Source organism: Terrapene carolina, unplaced genomic scaffold, assembly GCF_002925995.2.
Source record: "Terrapene carolina triunguis isolate 2854851 unplaced genomic scaffold, T_m_triunguis-2.0 Scaffold714, whole genome shotgun sequence".
NCBI classification, from domain to species: Eukaryota; Metazoa; Chordata; order Testudines; family Emydidae; genus Terrapene; species Terrapene triunguis.
Window position 1 is genome coordinate 7,830,944 of NW_020665065.1, and position 18,970 is coordinate 7,849,913.

The 18,970-nt window shown below is 47.2% G+C and overlaps 1 protein-coding gene across 2 annotated transcripts in view; it reads left to right on the top strand.

The window, feature by feature from the left end:
* Window positions 1-7,783, top strand: part of C1QTNF12 (C1q and TNF related 12) — a 44,523-nt gene extending 36,740 nt beyond the window's left edge. For both annotated transcript variants that reach the window (XM_024201662.3, XM_024201663.3), the window contains 2 exons: window positions 3,589-3,667; window positions 5,332-7,783. In XM_024201662.3, the coding sequence (XP_024057430.1) occupies window positions 3,589-3,667; window positions 5,332-5,430 (178 nt within the window). In that variant the 3' untranslated portion in view covers window positions 5,431-7,783. The remainder of the gene's footprint in view (window positions 1-3,588; window positions 3,668-5,331) is intronic.
* Window positions 7,784-18,970: the final 11,187 nt, after the last annotated feature.

Here is an 18,970-nt window from a genome sequence, read left to right on the forward strand (position 1 = left end):
CTGCTTTGTAATCTTGAACAAGTAACGCCCTATACAATGGAGAGAATAATACTTACCTCTTTTGGAAAGCACTTTGAGCTGTACAGCTGAAAAAGGCTATATAGAAGCTAGTTGTTGTTATTTCTGAGTCACCACTTCCATGGAGCGTTTGGTCAGGTGGGTAGGGCATGGAAGTGGGACTCCGGAGATCGGGGTCTGTTCCTAGCACTGCCACTAACCTGCTGAGTGACCGTGAGCAAGTCACTTTCCTTCTCCGGGCCTCACTTTCCTCAGCTATAAAACCGCTACTTGCTGTGAGATCAATGGACCTCCATGAGGATGTGAATACTAGAACAGTACTAGCAATGTGTCCCATAGCAAGTGGTAGATTTTCCCTCGCTACCTACAGCAGTCAGAATTCTTGTCGTTTGTGAAACGTTCAAATAATTTTTTTACGCCCTGAAAACAAATGTGCACTTAGTGCAAGGAGTCATGCAGGCATGGCTATTGAGAGAGTAGCTATCGTACGGACTGCTGCAGAGTGCCCCCTGTAGGACAGAATTGGACATTCTTGAGAGTCATTTAGAGGGCCGGAAATAGTGATTTCAATCCATTTGCTTGGCAATTATAGAGCAAGAGCCTGTGTAGGGCTGCTGACCTGACTCCCCAGCCCAGGAAGAAGGAACGCTGTGCCCCAAGTCTGTTCAGGCACTTCCATCAGGGCACAGTTGGATTCTTTAAACACAGAACTCACAAAGCAAAGCTATTCCCCTGAGCAAAGCAAGCTACAGGGCCCAGAGGCCCTTCCCCATTGCTCCAGGGCCAGCTACAGATACCAGCTTCCCAACTCCCACTCCCCAAATGTTGCTTTCTACTTCTCATGCCCCAGGGTGAAGCAGACTCATCTACTAAGTCTGTAACTGCCACCAAATAATGTATTCCTCAGACATTCATGCCACTGCACTCTTACCCTCCTCTATACCCTTAAAAACACCGTAGTCCAGCTTTCTAATGTTACCTTCTGTAGCCTCAGACAGTATGTTCTGTCACCTTAAAAGTGTCTCCATTCTTCCTAAAGAGGCTTTCCTGGAAACACTCCCTGCATTCAGGGGATCAGCTGCTTCTTAACCTTACACATGTTCCATCACCCAACTTTGTGTCTAGTCGATAAATATAAATGATCGTTCAGACCATAGAGACCAGTTAGTCTAAATATGAGCACTTCACCGATCCTTTCCGAACTTTGGAGTTGCACATTATCCTCTGTTTCGGGGAATCTTCTTCCTCTCTTCTCCTTGGTCAACAATTCATGTAATTCCTTCTTAATGTTTGTTTTGTTTTTGTTTTTGTTTTGTTTTTTAAACTAAACTTCTAAATTCCTGCTTAGTCAAAGGAATCTTTTTTTATCAGTGTCTCCATGTTTTAAAGCATTGTTCGCTTCTTTGTCTGCCGCTTTTTTGCCAGGTATCCCTACACGTGCTGGAATCCTTGGTAGTAATATGTTCACCCGGTTTGCATGATTTCAATGTCCAAACATCCTAACTCTGTTGTCAAAAACAATATTTCATTTATTCCATTTGAGGTCTCCTGGGAAGGGCCAGAATTCCTGATAATGAATCTGAAAAGATAACAGCTGTGGTAGGCTGTACATCTCTTATCTAGTTCAGTGCTAACATTAGTCCCACCAAGTCAGCTATCATCATGGCTACAAAATTAGATATTCTTTTAGATTTCTTAACTCCAATCTCAGGGATGCAAAAGGCTGCTCCCATTCAACTTATTTTTTTCAACTTAAGATTCGCCTATATATATAATATTTAGCAATGGTGACTTCATTTACCGTATATAAATGGATAAACTTTATCTGTCATATAGAATGACTCTTTCTTTCCCTTTATTATATTATATAATTCTAAACTCCGGAAAGACAATTTTCCAGGTATAATTTACTGCCCCATAATTATAGATTTGAATCTCTTCTAGTCCTTCCTTTTCACATAATTCTTTTACCTACATTTTAACCCTCTGAGCATGAAGGAGTTTACTTTGTTAGGCTACATTTCATCTGCTTTATTCCCAACATTCCTCATATAAATTTGTCCAATATTCTTATCTGCACCGTTTCCCTTAACTTGAGCCCAAAATATCAGATCTAACTTTTTCATTCTCAATTTGATAGGCATTTCTCCAGTAGCTACCTGCATTGCACACAGTGGTGTCATAAGAAACGCACCACATGGAATTTGTAGCGTTTGAGCCTGAATTGACTAACTTTTTAAGCTCCGATCTGGTCACAGAACTAAAGGCTTGACACCATAATCTATGATTGATCTTATTAACGCTCTACGTAGCATCATTTGCACTTTCTTATCTGCTCCCCAACAGGGCCGGCGCAACCCATTAGGTGATCTAGGCGGTCGCCTAGGGCGCTACAATTTGGGGGGTGGCGACCGCGGCGGTATTTCGGCGGTGGGACCTTCCGCCGCCTCTGTGGGGGGTGGCATTTCGGGGCGGGACCTTCCGCCTCCTAGGGCGGCAGAAAAGCTGGCGGCGCTCCTGCTCCCCAATTAATCCCAGCAATACTTTTTAAGCAGATGAATCCTACCTTTACATTTGTTTGTAATACTTTTTATATAGCCCTTCCAAGTGAGTTTCTTATCAAACACTACACCCAGAAATTTAAAACTATTAACTACACATGCCTGTTCTCCATAAAGCAATCAATTACACTCATCTTTAGTCTTTGTCCTGGTGAAGATCACTCCATTTGTTTTAGATCCTCAATCAGCTCCCCAGTGTGAGACCTCCTTGAATGCTTCATTGCTTCTTTCTCCAGCCACTTTAATTCTCCTGCGTTTGACCCATATTGCAACTAAGGTGATACCTATTCCTGCCCTGACACTTTTTGGGCGATTTGTTTATCATAATATTAAATGTGGTTGGGCTGATAACACTTCCCTGTGGAGTGCCATAGGCGATATTTTAGATATCTGTTAATTCTTTCCCTACTCTAACCTGTTTAGTCCTCAAAAAAATCTCTTGTCTACTCACACATTTTTCCTTTTACCCCTATCTTGGCCGATATATAGAACAAACCCTCCCTGCACACCAGATCATATGCTTTTTCAGTGTCCAGAAAGGCAGTTATCTGCTCCCCACGCTGAGCCACTTGCTGGCTTTTATAATGGCTTGGTAGGTCTCAGCTGGGAGGTAGCTAATCAGTTCCTCTTCTCCTGCTGCTACTTTTCACACCTGTGTAGGACTCCTCAAGTGGCCTGTTGTAGATGTCTGCCACTAACTAATGGGGGGAAGACGGGGGTTGGAGGCGATTTCCCTGGGAGCAGTTATCACCTAACTGTCACTCCAGGGTTTCTTGCACCTCCCTCTGAGGCACCTGGACTAGATGGGGACCACTGGTTTGATCCAACATAGCAATGCCTACGCCAACACTGGTTTCCCCCCTTTTCCTCCCGGGAGTGTGGAAGCTCTTTGAGAAGGGGAGGACTGTGACTTAATCTGGATGTCTTTGTTTCTGCTTAGGTGTTTAGCTGATGTGACTAGCTGGCTGAGTTAATGTGCATATTCTGTTCTTCTCTGGCTGCTGTTTAGATCTTTGGAAGTTATTGCTGGTCTGGAAAGTAACAGCAAGATCTTCACGGTTTATGTGCATGGGTTGCTACAGCTACAGGTAAGGGGGCATGGAAGATGATGATGATACAGTCTGCACTCATTCAGTGCCCAGTGCAGTTGTAGTTGTGTTGGTCCCAGGATATTAGAGGGACAAGGTGGGGGAGGTGACATCTTTTACTGGGCCAACTTCTGTTGGTGAGAGCGACAAGCTTTCGAGCTTACATGGAGCTTATTTCACACACGCACGCACACGCACGCACACTTTTCTCTCTCACAGAGAGTGGTGGGATCACAGAGACCCAAATCCACAAAGGTATTGAGGCTCCTAGCTTCCTTTGTGGAGTTGGGCAAGAGTGCTTTATAGCGTAGGCACTGGCTTCGTCTCTACCCGGGGGGGGGGTGGGGGTGTTTGACCCCCCCCCGCCCCAGGCTCATCCCCACTCCACCCCTTCCTCCAAGCACCCACTTCCTCCCCACCTCTTCCCGCCCTGGTTCTGCCCCAGGCCCAGCCCCCTCCACCCCTTCCCCCAGGTCCCCACCCTCACCCTGCCTATTCCTGCCCCCTCTCCTCCCCCAGCCTTGGCCCCACCCCTTCCCCCAAGTCCCCACCCCCACCTCGCCTCTTCCCGCCCAGTTCTGTCCCCTCCTCTGAGTGTGCACCGTCCCCGCTCCTCCTGCACGCTGCGGAACAGGGACGGGGAGGAGTTGATCAGTGGGGCTGGTGTCAGGTGAGAGGTGCTGAGAGGAGGTGGGGGGAGCTTAGTTGACAGTGGGTGCTAAGCACCCACTAATCCCCCCCCCCCCCCCCCCCGTGGGTGCTCCAGCCCTGGAGCACCCACGGAGTCGGCGCCTATGCTTTATAGACATTATTGAATTAAGATGCTCAGCCCAGCTCCCTTCCCCTTCCCTTCCACCCCCTATGTAGTAGGGAAGCGTTCTTAACTTCATTTTAGGATTAAGGTACCATGAAATTAAATGGTCACCCAGGGAGTCTGTGTCAGGGCTAGAAACCGAAACCTGATCTCCTGGGTCCAAGTTCCCAACTTTAACCACACAATTAATCTTCCTCCTACAAAACTGTGATATTAATAATAGTAAATACATAAACTCTTCATCCAGCCATCTCCCAGGGCTTTACCAAAGTGGGTAAGTATCATCCCAATTTCATAGAAGGGAGACTGAGGCAGAGAGCACCAATTGCCCCAGGTCACCCAGCGGCAGAGTAAGGAATAGTCATCTGATTTTATATAGGTATATCTCCATATATATATATCTCATAGAACTGGAAGAGACCCTGAAAGGTCATCAAGTCCAGCCCCCTGCCTTCACTAGCAGGACCAAGTACTGATTTTGCCCCAGATCCCTAAGTGGCCCCCTCAAGGATTGAACTCAGAACCCTGGGTTTAGCAGGTCAATGCTCAAACCACTGAGCTATCCCTCCCCTCAACCACTGAGCTATCCCTCGTTGGCTGCTGTAACCACTAGACCGCACTGCTTCCACACTCTAATCATGTCAAGCCCAGACACGGATGTAAATAGAACTGAACAGTAACAAGCTAGAAACACAATGCTGCAGTGAAAATATTTGAGCAGCTCCCTGAAACCACCACGTTCTGGTGTCCCGAGTCCACCCTCACAATAGCCTTTGCTGCTTTTCGCTTTCCCTTACGCACTGGATAGCCGTATCCGATTCCTTTCCCCCTTTTTGTTTTGAACATACAGGCTGGGCAATACACCTCTATATTTGTCGACAACAGCGCAGGAGCCCCCATCACCATTCAGAATGGATCGGATTTCATGGGCATGTTTATGGGCGTCTAACCTGGATCCCCACCACAGGTTGGGTGGGGAAGGACATGACTCAAGGAGCCTTGCAACATACATCTGACTGAACAACCCTTTACTCTGACCCTAGAGGACTGCTCCGTTACCCATTGGCGTCTATTTTTAATACAGTGAAGTAAAGAGCCTTTTCTTTTGCAGACACTCAACTTGCTTTTCAAAGGCTGCTGCTTTTAAATGTCTACATCAGTTCTGCCTACAAATATATTTTAAATAATAATAATAATAATTAAAAAAAGAACTGTATATTATTTAAATTGTCTGTGCTTCACCAAAAGCTCACAGCGCAATATACCAAGGTCTGGAAGGGTTACATTGTAACTATCTGTATAACACGATTGAGCTTGTATCCGGCGTGTCTTGGGGATCGATGGGTTTCGTTTGAGTTTCTTTGCAAACTAGCTAACAAAGCAAAAAAAAAAAAAAAAAAAAAAGGATGGATTCTCTGTATTTGGGAGGAAGAAGATAGGGATTTGCCAGCAAACTCTGCTGATGTCACGCTCTGGCCAAGTTGAAAGCCCCCACTTTCTGGCCTGCCTCCTGGATGACTGATACACAGCATGCTGACTGCTTTATCTAACATCAAGCCTGAGTGTTGCCCAGTGTAATTCTGGAGGCCCAAGGACTGAAGCCACATTGTTACTTTATTTCCAAATAGTTCCTTAATCTCTTGACAAAGCTGAGCATTTCATGTTGGCTGCGTGATTACTTTTTTATGTTAGGGTAAGACAAACAAGCAAGGGCAACAGTTCTAGCCAACTCTGCTTCCCTTATATTCTTATGTTTTAGTAAGATATATATGTATTTTTAGTCACATCCATATATGCAGCGTCCCCTGGGCCCCACATATTAAGTTGTAAACATGGCAGGAGCACAGTTGCTGGTTGCCAACAGGCCTGGAAAAGGCTGGGGACCGGAGGCCCCAGACTGGCAATGTGAAAGTTGTCTTTTTGTATGGTGCTAATTTGGTGGCGGAATTGATGAAAATATCTGAGCAACAAGGAGTGCAACTCCCCTCCCTATAGAAGGCATCATTTAGGACCCACCTATTCCCTACGTTTAGGTGTTAAGTGCTTCAAAGGCCTTGTAAATGTCACCTGGAAGGCACCAAACGAGAAGGTCACAGGATCGGGGCTTGTCCAGACCCCAGTTTGCAAAGGTAGGTGCCTTAATAGGTCCTGCACCTCCCAAATTCCGCTGTTCCCTGGCGCTAAGGTGTGAAACCCTGACGCACGTGAAATCAATAGGAGTTTTGACTTCAGTGGGGCCAGGATTTCACCCATGATCTGGAGACTCAGATAACCTCTGAGGCACATAAAAGCTCATTGGATGCACCTGGGTGTTGATTCCAGCATCAGTAGATGGGACTTGGATGTTTTGCTAATGCAAACTCCATAGAAAAATGACCCTGTCAGATGACTCTAAAGAGACACTGGCAAGGCAAAGAATGGGATCGATGGGCCTTTTAACATTGATCTAAACTGATAAGAAAATAAATGAGAGATTCCAAATACCTAGTTTAGGGGTCTTGTACTTGTCTAATCTACCACCCTCCTCACCAAGCAATGAACCCACCGATGCCATTTTTGTGATACCCACAGAAACGCTGCCCACTCCTCCCTCTGTTTCTCTCTGGGAGGAGATAATCAATGAGCCTCCATGCTCCAGTGACACTGCCGCACACAGCTGATCGATTTAAGGCACTGTGGGGAAAAGTTGCAGTAGAACAGAAATGGATTCTTTTGTATCAGCTACTTTCTAAACCCAGGGAGAAAAATATCCAGCGCAGAGGCGGCGGGGAGGGAGATAGTATTTTCGGTTTGCTAGGAGTATATTAAAAAGCAATAAAGAATTGGAAAACCCAGGTCCTTTAAACACAGGCCATATTCATCCCTGTAGTCGGCAGAGTTCCATGGGGGGAGGAGTCTGTCCCAGGCCTGGCTACAGAGTATGAGACAATCTCTGTGACAGATATCAGCTGCCGAGGTGTGTTGTACACTGTTATCCTCTCAGTGCACGCTGGTCCCTGGGATCAGGCAACTGGTGGCAGCCCAGGCCTTGATGGAAATGAATCAGTCAAGCGGTGAAGACAGACTATTGACACTGCGTGATTACAGAGTACACGTAGCCCAGGCAAGTAACCTATAAGCCAGCATATATCCCTAGACCATATTTTATATTGTGTGAATACTTGTACTCACCAGGGCTTTTTCATGCTGCAGCATACTCATTGAGTGTTGTGCCGTACAAAGTGGTGTTCTACCTATGAATCGTGAACCGTCGTCTCACTGATCTTAGCAAATTGGAGTTGAAATATTTATTTTGTTGTAGAACTAAAATGCTTGTTTGACTTGGCTTTTTGTTTGTTTGTTTTATTGGGTTGGTGGTTTCCCCCCGATATTCACCCTGGGTTGGATTTTACCTACCTGCAGTGCCTGGAAGGGAACACCCCCCCGTATTTATTGGTATTACGACAAGACCTAAAGGACTTAGCTGAGATCTGGGCCCATTATAGTGGGCGCTGTGCAAACACATAGCAAGAGACAGTCCCTGTCCCCCAGGAGCTTACAGTCTAAATATACAAAGGGTTGGAAGTGTGAAGGGAGAGGAAAGTGACTTGTCACGCAGTAAAGCCAGGAATAGAGCCATGGTCTTGTCTCCCAGGCTGACATGCCATCCACTAGACCAGTGTTTCTCAACCTCTTTGGTACCAGGGACCTGCTTGCTGCCTTCCTAAACTGTGTCAGGCAGATCTCCGGGACCAGAGCCAATCCACGGACCGGTCGTTGAGAAATGCTGCACTAGACCACAGTGCCTCTCCAATAAGTAAATAATGTGTGGTATGAATTTAGTGCTGGTGAAATGGCTCCAACTGGCAGCCCCGGGGGGATTAAAGTTCTCTCCAGAGCCTGATCCCTATGGCCACTGAAGTCAATGGGAACCTTTCTCCTTGACTTCAATGGGCTTTGGATCAAGTCCTATAACTACAGGACAAGCCGCGGTGGAAGCTTCCCCACACATTGCCCTATTGGTGTGTCAGCCCTGAATGTCATTGGAAGGCTGCTACTCCGTGCCTCAAGGGCCTTGGCCATCAATCTGATTAGACACCTTAGAGAGAAATAGTCAGTCCAATGGTAAGACGAAAGGGGACAGGCTGTGAGGCATGTTGGTGGCAAAGAGTCAATACACAAGGGGACTAGCAGTGAGCTGGGTGTGTACCAGGCTCTGGAATAATAGCCACTGAAGTGAAAGCAGAAGACTCCAAAGCAGGACATGGCTTGGGGCGGGGGGAATGCGTTGAATGGCCTGACTGCTGTTTGGATGCTGTGGAGATTGATGGTGTGAGAAGCAAAGTCTTGGTGCTTCTCTGTCTGTAGCCACAAAATTTATAGTCCAAGGAAAAATGCGAGTGCTTGGGAGAACCCAAGTTCAGTGTGAAGGAGACGTTGTTTATAACAAAACCCGAGCGCCTGAGCCTTTGGTTTAATGGCCAAGAGTGTAAATCCCACCCAAACAGCCCCCGAGGGGAGTAGAATCATGGCAGGACCGAAGGAAAAACTGAAACAGGCACAACCGAAAGGGCTTTGTTTTTCTCCTCAGACCTGTGGAGATGTCAACATTTGCAGGCTGTCCCTTATGTGCAGGACTCATTAACGGGTCCTTAGAGAGGAAAGGCTTAAACCGCTGGACTGAGTGGAAGTGGGATTTATCAACACAAAGGAACAGCTTTATTCCAGTGATGGAACATAGGACAGGAAGGGGGCTGCTAGGTCATTGAGACCTCCTATGGCAGGCAGCCCCATGAACTCATCCCATTCAGAGTGACACTTTGACAGCCAGTTGAATGGTGGAGCAAAGTTGTGCTAGGCATAAAGTCAGAGACACTAACCTCCTCTTCACCAGTGAATGATGCCACTTACTGCTCTTTGTATCAGGGTAGCACTCAGAGACCCCAACCCAGATCCGGGCCCCATTGTGCTGGGTGCTGCACGGCCGTGTAGATGGACCGGAAGAGCTCACGGTCTGAATAGACGAGACTGACAAAAGAATCGTTGTCCCCATTTCAGAGCTGGGAATCTGAGCTACAGCAAGATTAAGTGATTTGTCCAGCATCACACAGGAAGCCCCAGGCCCTTCGCCCCAAGCCCATCTGTGAATGCTTTCCTCTCTCACTACCACTGGCACCACAGCAGCCAATGTGCTGTGCCGTTGCTCCCCACACTCCCAGGACACACATATCTATCCCTCTCAAAGGGTCTTCATTTTAGACATCCATTTACCTGCATATTGCGCACAGCTGGTTTGAAGGCTTCTCTCATTTTATGCAAAGCATATTCTGCATTTAGCAGCGTGCCATGCTGTGTTACCAGTGTTTGGGGGCATTACTGAAAGTTACTCTAATGTGTGTACGGGGGTGGGGGGTGCGGGGTTGTTATAAGCAGACAATTGGGCAAAAACTTGTCTTTTCAGCTAAAGTCATTGCGCCCAGCTCTGAACATCCCAGATCCTGTCATTAGAGAGCCCCTGAAACTTGCCATATGAATAAGGGTTTGTCCTAATGTCTGTGGGTAACATTTCCCCACACTGCATTGCACTGGTGCTGTACGCTATGGGAGCCTACAAGACGAGAGGCCCTATATAAAATCTGATATATAATTATTTAAGCTCCCTGCTCTGGTCTTTTTCTTGTGCCCCTTCCTTTTTCTGTAGCTTTGCTCTATAGTCTGTATATTTTACATTCAAGCTGTGGCAGATTGAAAGAGATGTGCTTGTTGCATGACCATCCCGGCTAGAAGGCGTTAGCAGAATGAGGGAGGATGGGAACCATTCATTGTATATTTTGAAACCTGTGAAAAGTCTTGGGTTGAGTTCTGGATAAAATTTCAGGGAAGCAGCAGGGGGCAGGGGCTGTTTGTGCTTTTTCTGCATGAGTTTACCTTTTCTTAGGAGCAAGGCCTCCTGAGGGTGTACTGTCCCTTGAGACAGGCATGGGCTCAATCCCAGCTCTGACACTGGCTCGCCCTATGGCCTTGGTCAAGTCACTGGAATGGCCTGTGCCTCAGTTTCCCCATCTGTAAAATGGGGGGGAATACTTACTTGCTTCACAGAGGGGCTTGAGAGAATGAATTGGTCGATGCTTTTAAAATGTTTTGAAGATTAAATGCTCTATATAGCTATCTATTCTACCCAGCACCAATCATGATAGTATCTAGGCTCCAGACACTAGTCTCAGAAATGTTCCGTAAAGGACTCCCCTATCTCCTACATGGTTTAGCTATTACTTAAAGAGATTTTCTTTCTTTTTCATGCCCTCCTGTAAGGCTAATTGTCTGCCCCCGCCTTTGCAATAAAATGCACCGTGCATTGTGCTCTAAAGACAATTAACATATCAATGCTAATGGGTCACACACCCAAGGGGCAGCATACATAACTCCACTGAACTCAACCGCTCTATCTATCTATCTTCTGCAGAAGTGAGTCAGTGGCTCCCTGCAGCAGGGGTACTCCCCAGCGGATGTGTGTGGGGGGGGCTGGTAACCCCTGCCTTGCTGTCCCTTTGCATTGGGCCCGCAATGCTGAATCGGGCCTTTTGCAATGGGGGAGCTGCACTAGCCCCTAATTTGACAAAGAGCAGCCCTTGGATGCTAACCCCACCAGCTTGAGCTGTGTTAGAACCGGCAGTGTAACCCCTAGGCTGTCCTGTCCCCATTCCTCTCCCGTGCTAGCTGCTTAGAAGGAGAAGGGAAAAAAGCAATCTCCTTGGCACCTAGACAGTACACGACTCCAATTTCGGGCAGGCTGTGAATATTTTCCCTGGCTGGGAGCTGACAGGTTATGGGGTTTTAAGCCCTATTCAAATTTCAGGTTTTGTAAATGATTTTGATGCCACACTTCAGACTGACTCCACGGGTATTTATGTTGGATTAGCAGCAGATTGCCTGCCTTTCCTCACTTGATAGAAGAAAGCCCAGCGTATGTAAACTCCCCTTGAATGGCGTGCTATTAACCTTCAAGCAAAATGATTCGTTTGTCTTATAAAACTCTGTTATAAATAGGGATGGACTATAAATCACTCCCGGGGCCCATGATGAAATCGCACAGAAATGGAGTGTATACCGTGGGGGAAGGCGGCACACAGAAGGAGGGAAAGATGGTTAGTGAAAGGGTTAGCTAGGGAGTCTGTTGGGAAATACGAAAGCTCTTCTGAGTCTGAGACGCGAATGAAAAAGTGGGGTGAATCAGCCCGAGATGTGCTTTAGACATCATCTCTTGTGTGACATTTGAGAATGACATGGGGAAGATAATAGAATGAATGTACTTTGGCATTGTAACTATCTTCATGGACAAGTCCGATGGATGGGATTTCAGAGGGCTCTAGACATTAAAGACGGGGCACGGATTCTATACAAATAACTCTTAAAAACCTAGCGGGCGCTGTTTTGTTCCATCCTTTACACCTGTCCACAGGAAGTGCAAAGCGCTACCATTCCAAGCTGGTAGCATTGTGGTGGTGTTGTTTGTTAAACACTCATGCAGCATGGTTGGAAAGGAGAACGCAAGGCACAAGTCAGGGGCGTAGAATTCAATGGAGAATCAGATCCTGGACAAGTTCCAGCAAGAAAGGGGTTAAGATCCTTCCCCAATAAGCCAGTGTCCTGAACATGGGCAGTGGAGACCCTGGGGGAGGGGTATTTAAATCTGCAGGGTGCTGGTCGCCTGGGGAAATGTGTATGCCCCTTCAGCCTGCTTGGTGTCTGAAGGAGCCAGCTTCCCCCCCCCACCCCTCGCTCTGTTCCTGCAGCTCAATGAGTGGTCTGCCTTTGTTAGGGCCTTAAAAGGGCAAAACATTTTCCCTTTCTCCTCTGCAGCCAACTGTTGTAAAATAACCTGCACAGGTGCCCCCAGGTAGCTAGAGAGGGCAGGGAGAGGCAGAAATGAGTCGTCCCCTGTGCCTTTCCTGGGAAGCTCTGTTTTAAAACAAGCTCAGATTCCTATAGGGGGTGGGGGGGGACCCCTCGTCCCCAGCTAGGGGTAATGCCCTCTCTTTACCGTCTGTCTTTCTCCGGGGCTCTGGGAGCTGGCTGCGGGAGAGGAGGAGGTTTTCCAGCTGGGTGAACAATTTTGGCCCCCGTTCACTAAGGGCAAGATTTTTCTAAAGTGCGGAGTGATTTTTGGAGCCCAGCCTGAGGCACCTTGAAGAGGCCTGGTTTTCAGCGGGCAGGTGCTCAGCACTTCCTGAGATCTAGGCCCCAGAGACACGAGTCACTTTAGGAAATCTTGGCCTAGATGAGGTTTGAGCTCAGAGAGGGTTATTTCTCCTAGCGCCAGCAGCACCGCGTTCCCGGTTGTGACAGGCCAGCCACAATGACAATTATCCTGGGGAAAGGGGGGGTGGGGGGGGAAATGTAGGCATCTCTTGTTACTGCAGCCCATCACAAGGTCCATGAAACGGGAGGCTAGCAATGCTGAGAGATTAACCTTGTGGGGTCACCCAATCTGCTTGTCAAACTATTTCTGTGTCTGAAACCATTTCTGTCTAGTGTCCCCTCCCCAGCTTCTTGCTGCTGTGTGATCGCAGAGTGAAAATACTTTTACCCAGGCCCTTTCATCTGGCTGTCCTTATGAATTATGCCAACCCAGCCAGCTCCTCTGCTCTGCACGGCAGAACAAGGCTTTGTTCTGCCCCCATAAATAACTAATATATCTGTAATTGTTTAGTTAAGTAAGAATCCCTGGAGAGATTCCAATTGACATATTTGTGTGGCTGTATGGGGGTGGGTGGGTGGGCATGCCATGGATGTAAGTGTGTTTGTGCATCTGTGTGGCTGCCTACAAGAACATGTGTGTGCATGCATTTTTGTACAGGCATATGTGTGTAACTGAGATCCTGCTGTGGGTGTCTGGCTGTGGCTTTGGGTGAGCGGGTGACTGTGTGTGTGTCATAGAGGCATGTGGTTCTGTGTCACTGTGGGGACTGTGTGTGTGTCATGGATGTGTGTGGTTCTGCGTGACTGGCTGTGAGCACCTGCAGGTATGTGCGGCTGCATCACTTCATGTATCTGCTGCACGGGTCTCTGTAACTGTGAGGGTGCATGGGGGCGGGGAGGCAGTCACCCGCTTACTGTTTATAAGGAAAGGAAAATTCCAGACATAAGTAGAATAAAACCAGCATAAATCTCAGAACAAAGCAACCAAAAAGGCAATTTGGAACATGCTGGGATAAACAATGTGGAAGCAAAGCCCAGGATGGATTTATCTCTGTCCCACACGTCTGCCCGAGCACCATGCATTCTCCACTTTAAAAGGCTTCAACGTCATATGTTCTTCCCTCTCTTCTTCCCGCACATGACTCCCCCACAAGTAGCCCCCTTGAGCTTCACCCCCTTTCCTCAGCCTCTGCAGATTTGGACAGTGACTGGATGCAACTACTTTGCATGTGAGCTCGCCAGGTTGAAACTTGCTAGGAATCCCAAAAGCTTGACGTTATTTTTCCTCAGTTCCCCAAAGCTCTTGTGTGTCCCAGGGGACAATGCGGTGAGCCGTGGCGATTGGGATCTCCTTTTGCTAAGGCGTTGAGCTCCATGGGGGCGATTCTCTACACTGCAGTGTAAACCTGGGTCTGTGGGACCTGTGCTTGTGGATTTGGATTTTGCGAGCCTTAATCTTCACTTGAGCGTCCACACTGCATACAGTTGCTGGACCCACGGCGCACAGCCGTGCTAATGCATTCACACTGCGCTATGTAGACCTTCTGACTCGGGTCTGTGGCTTGAGCTGCGTCCACACTGCAAAATGACAGGGCTTGGACCCCAGTCTCAGCAGGACTCAGGCTCTGACCCATCCCCCTAGCAGAGTCCTAGGACACAGGTCCTGAGTGCTTGCTGATCCAAATCAGACTGATCTGTGTGTGGACGGAATGGGGGCTTGGGCCCAAACCTGAGTCAGAGCCCCGGCACAGGGTGCAATGTTGACATAGTCAGTTTGGCCTGATACCATTATGGAAGTGCCACTGACAGTTCCACAGTTAAGGCTGAATTGAGCTTTGCATTTAGGGCAGATATTTAATCACTTGGGTGCATATAAAGGACGCAGGGTCCCTTCCCCAGATGTAACAGCATCTACACTTTGAGTACACAATGGATTTTCTGAGGTTACTAGCTGTGCCCTGTAACTTAAAGTTACAATAGTTGGTTACTACCAACCCAATGCTGCCTCTGGGTTTTAACTAACTACTTGTGCCTCCCACATAGCAGTGAGACAAATTATCTCCCCATTCCGTCAGTTAAATAGGACCCTAAATGGACCCCCCACCCCATACCCAGAAGATGCCATGGAGATATTTGTGCAGAAGTGGGTGCATTTGGTGTTCGGACAGCCTCCCCAAGAGAGCCTCCAGTCTCCTACCAGGGAGGCACTTTTAGAAGCTTGTTGTGTTTTTCTCCGCATTGATATGAATGGAAATGTTAGTAAAACAAACAAAATATTCCAGCTACTACTGGGTTTTGGTTTAACATAAGAATATTTTTGTCTTTGTGATGACCAGCCTGGCTATTTCCTTCTGGGGCTCTTGCTTGCCTAAATAACTTGTGTGCTTAGCTTCAAGTTAGCACAAAAGCCTAGAAAATAGTCAACTACCACGAAGGCAAGAAAGAAAAAAAATCATAGATATTTAAAATACATGGATGTGACTTAAAGCCTCAAAAGCAAGGGACCTTGCAGCAAGGAGTAGCAAACTTGGATTGTAAAGTCTCTGGGGGCCAGAACCCTCTTTTGGTTCTTTGTACATACACCATCTAGCAAAAGGGGGTCCTGGTCTGCGACCAGAGCTCCTAGGCACTGCCATAATGCAAATAATAAAGACTGCCTCGCACTGTGTCACGATGCAATGCCTTGCATGACGGGGCCCTGATCTCAGTAGCACAGATAAATAATAATGAAATCCAACTTCAGATCAGCTTGGGCTTTAGCTCCTACTCCTGTGGAAAACAAGGAAAAAATAGCACCACGTTTTCAGCCAAGCACAGAGCATTGGCTTGTATTTCCAGGCATTGCCACACATTTTCTTGCTGCTTTTGTTGGGCAATAAATCAGGCTGTTAAACTCTTTTACAAGGCACCTGTTTATTTATTAGGCACATTTATTTTTTATTTTAATTCATTACGGTGGAGCGTGTTTCTGGCAAATAAAATGTGCGGCTTTGTTTTTGTTTTTGTAACAGCAGGTCCAGCATTCTGTCTTTGTTCCTTGTCCATCTGACATTTGCTCTCCACCCCAGAGGTGGCTGCATGCAGCATATGTAGCCTGGAAAGTTCTTTGGATAGAAAAGTTCTATAAAAAGGTAAAATATTAGCATTACGATGACCCTGGTTTACTGGGAAATACATGATGCTTATAACCGGAGCAGAATCTGACCCTACAAATCAGGACAAGAAATTATTGTCTCTCTCTCTCTTGCTCATTTTCACGGATGTTCTTCGCAGTTCACTTTCTTGGAACTCGTTTCCCTGAAAGAGACGAGAAGAAACGTTTCGGACGCTAGCACTGGTGAGCTGGATCCACACTGGAAGGTAATACAATAAATGAAGCATTCAGCAGGGAGGCAGGGATGCTGAGTCAGTGCTCGTGGCTGAAAGAAAGAAAGAAAAGAACTCAGTCCTAAATTCCTGGTAACGGCGCTGTCTCTCACTCCGTGGCCAATGACACCCCATTTGTTTATAAATGCATCGTAACACCTTCTAGCACTTTTCTTAAAGGCCCAGCTGTGACACTCTCCATCTGAGAGGTACAAGAAAAACTGAGGAAAATGTCTCAATTCAGCCAAACCAACATATCTACCGGCATCTAAAGCAGATGGGAGAAAGCTCCCGGCCGCTTACACTGAGGCAGTATAGCCTAGTGCTCAGAGTAAGGATCTGAAAGTTGGGACTCTATCTAGGATTGTAGTGCCACCTGTGCCATCAGCTTGCTGGCTGAACATGCCTGCCTCAGTTTACCCACTGCAAAATGGGTATAACAATGCCCACCTGCCTCATGGAAGTGTGTTGAGGCTTTATTAATTAATGTTTGTAGGGCACTTTCTGTAGGATCCTTGGCTGGGCCATGCTACAAGTTTCAATACAAGGGAGAACATCCTTTATCGGGGGTAAATCAGCGTAGCCCCATTGGCTTGCCTGGTAGAATGGCCAAGTTACAGCAGCTGAGGATCAGGCTCCTAACACTGTCTCAGGTGTCTCCTTTGACAGACAGGCTACGGCAGGGCTGGTGGAGAGGTGTGCGTTTTGGACTTGGAATCTAATAAAACTGTACAGCCCGATGGAATCATTTTTTTTTTAAATCAAAGTTCTCGTGGGCTGTTGTAATTCTCAAAGCCTTGCTTTCCCAGCAAAGGGTGCGGCACGCTGCCAGTAATCTAAAAACCAGGAGCAACCGTCAATCTCGGGGAAATGATCTCAAATAGTATAAATATCCCCCAACTGGTTTTAGTCTTGCAGCTTTACAAAGAGTAATGGAAATTCTAGAGATGTTTTCAGCTGGAGGGAGAGGGGGAAGGGAGGATGGCGGCTGGGCTATGACCTTTTGGGGTGGAAGCCCGAAAGGCAGAGGTAATGCCATGGATGGAACATCCTTATAGGGCACCCTGGTGATTTGGTGAAATCCCAGCAGCATGGCTCACTGGCATAGGGGTGGGAGCCAGGAGACCAGCGTGCTGTTTGCAGCTCTGCCGCTGACCTGCTGTAGGACCTTAAAAGTCATGTCATGTCTGTTTTCCCTCCCACCCTTTGTCTGTATCAGGCCTCCTAGATCTTGAACCCAGCCCTATGGGGTTCTGAAGCCAGCACACAGCAGTCCTCCACACAGCAGCTCCCAGACTGTCACTGGGACCTAGATCCATGAAGCCCATCTGGGGCACAAGCCCCACCCCTATGCCATGACTGGGAGACCTCCAAGGCTCCTGATTGGGCTGCAGCCTCTATTTAACCCAGAGGAGGCCAGAAGAAGTTGTCTCTACAAGTGGGCTTCACCTTGCTGGTCTGGTGCTAACCTGGTCCTGCCTTCTGATATCCTGATACTTGGTAACTGGTTCCTGCCCTCTGGTCTGTGTCTCGATTCTGATCTCATGTTCCAACCCGGCCTGGTAACTGGCCCTCGGTCCATACCTGATGCTAACACCTTGTCCAGGAACACTCATGCCCTGGCCCTGACAGTCTGTCTTGTGTCCTTAGCCTGTAACCTCTTTGGGGCCGGGGCTGTCTGCATGCAGGGCCTGACATGAGGGAGCCACAGTCTCACTTGTGGTGTCTCGGTATTATTGAAATCAGTTCAAGATGTCCATAACAGCCAGGCGCCCGTGTGTGTGACATGCAGAGGCTCATGCTAATGTTGGTGGAGTTTATGAAACCTTAACACAACCACCACATAACTCAGTGTCGCTCTGGGGCATCGTTCTGTCTCGCTCACACCGGTGTCGCTCTGTTCACGTGGCTGGAGTTCCTCGCTGACACCGGGCTGAGAGCAGAATCAGTCCTTGTGTCTCAAAGGTCTCTCGCTGCCAAAAAACAAGGGTGGGCTGCTTATCTAGCCTGAAGTTCTGAACCGTGCGCTGTTCAGATGGGCCTATCGTTCATTTCTACTCCTATCATCCCCTTTAACTGCAATGAATTTAGATCCAAAACCGGGATTTTCAGACTTCTGACCTCTGAGTCTTTTATGATCTTATTTTTGCCCTTTTATATTTGCATGATTAAAGCCAAATGCTACTTTAAAAAGGTGGTGGTGTCTGACGAATGAAATCTGAGAGGCATGCATAGCTGCTTATTCTCTCCCTCTTCTTCCCCTCTGATGGCTGGATGGTTTTATTGTCACCCAATTTTGTCAGAACGTCCGAGTGCCTGGGGCAAAGAGGGTTAATATTTTATGCTATGTTGAAAGCAGTTAGTTTTACCAATCAGTTTAATTTCTTCCATGAACAAAATGTGTGTGACACCCGAATTCTGCACATTAAATCCCATCTCATGGTAACTGAATATCTTAGGTTATTTTTCTGGAGGCTAGTCAGCAATACTAAAGCACCTTAATTAGCTAGTGTCTCAACTTCTTAGCACACAGCTTGGTGGGTGTGAGTTGGCCATATCTGAAATTATCTAAAGAAAGCCATGAGCTGTGAGGTCTTCACCCTTCAAAGTGTGTTCTCACAGGGGCACTTAAAACCAGTTGCAAACATGGTGTGAAGAGAGATGGGCAGTGGAGTTATTTGACAAAGTGAATGCAGGAAACCTGTTGAATTTTCCATGGTAGACTCACAAGATGGTGCTCTTTGTTTCTTTCTCTTGGTAGCCTCCATGGGGCATTGGTGTCTTGCATATAGGAACTTACTGACAGAGATGCTGATGTTCTGCAGAAACCAGCAAAACCTACATGGAGAACCTTAATCCTTTGGCATTTGTCCATATCCTCAAAGCTCTCCTAACTCTCCTGAGGTGTGGCTAGTATTTGTCAAAGAAGTTCATTTGGAATGAGA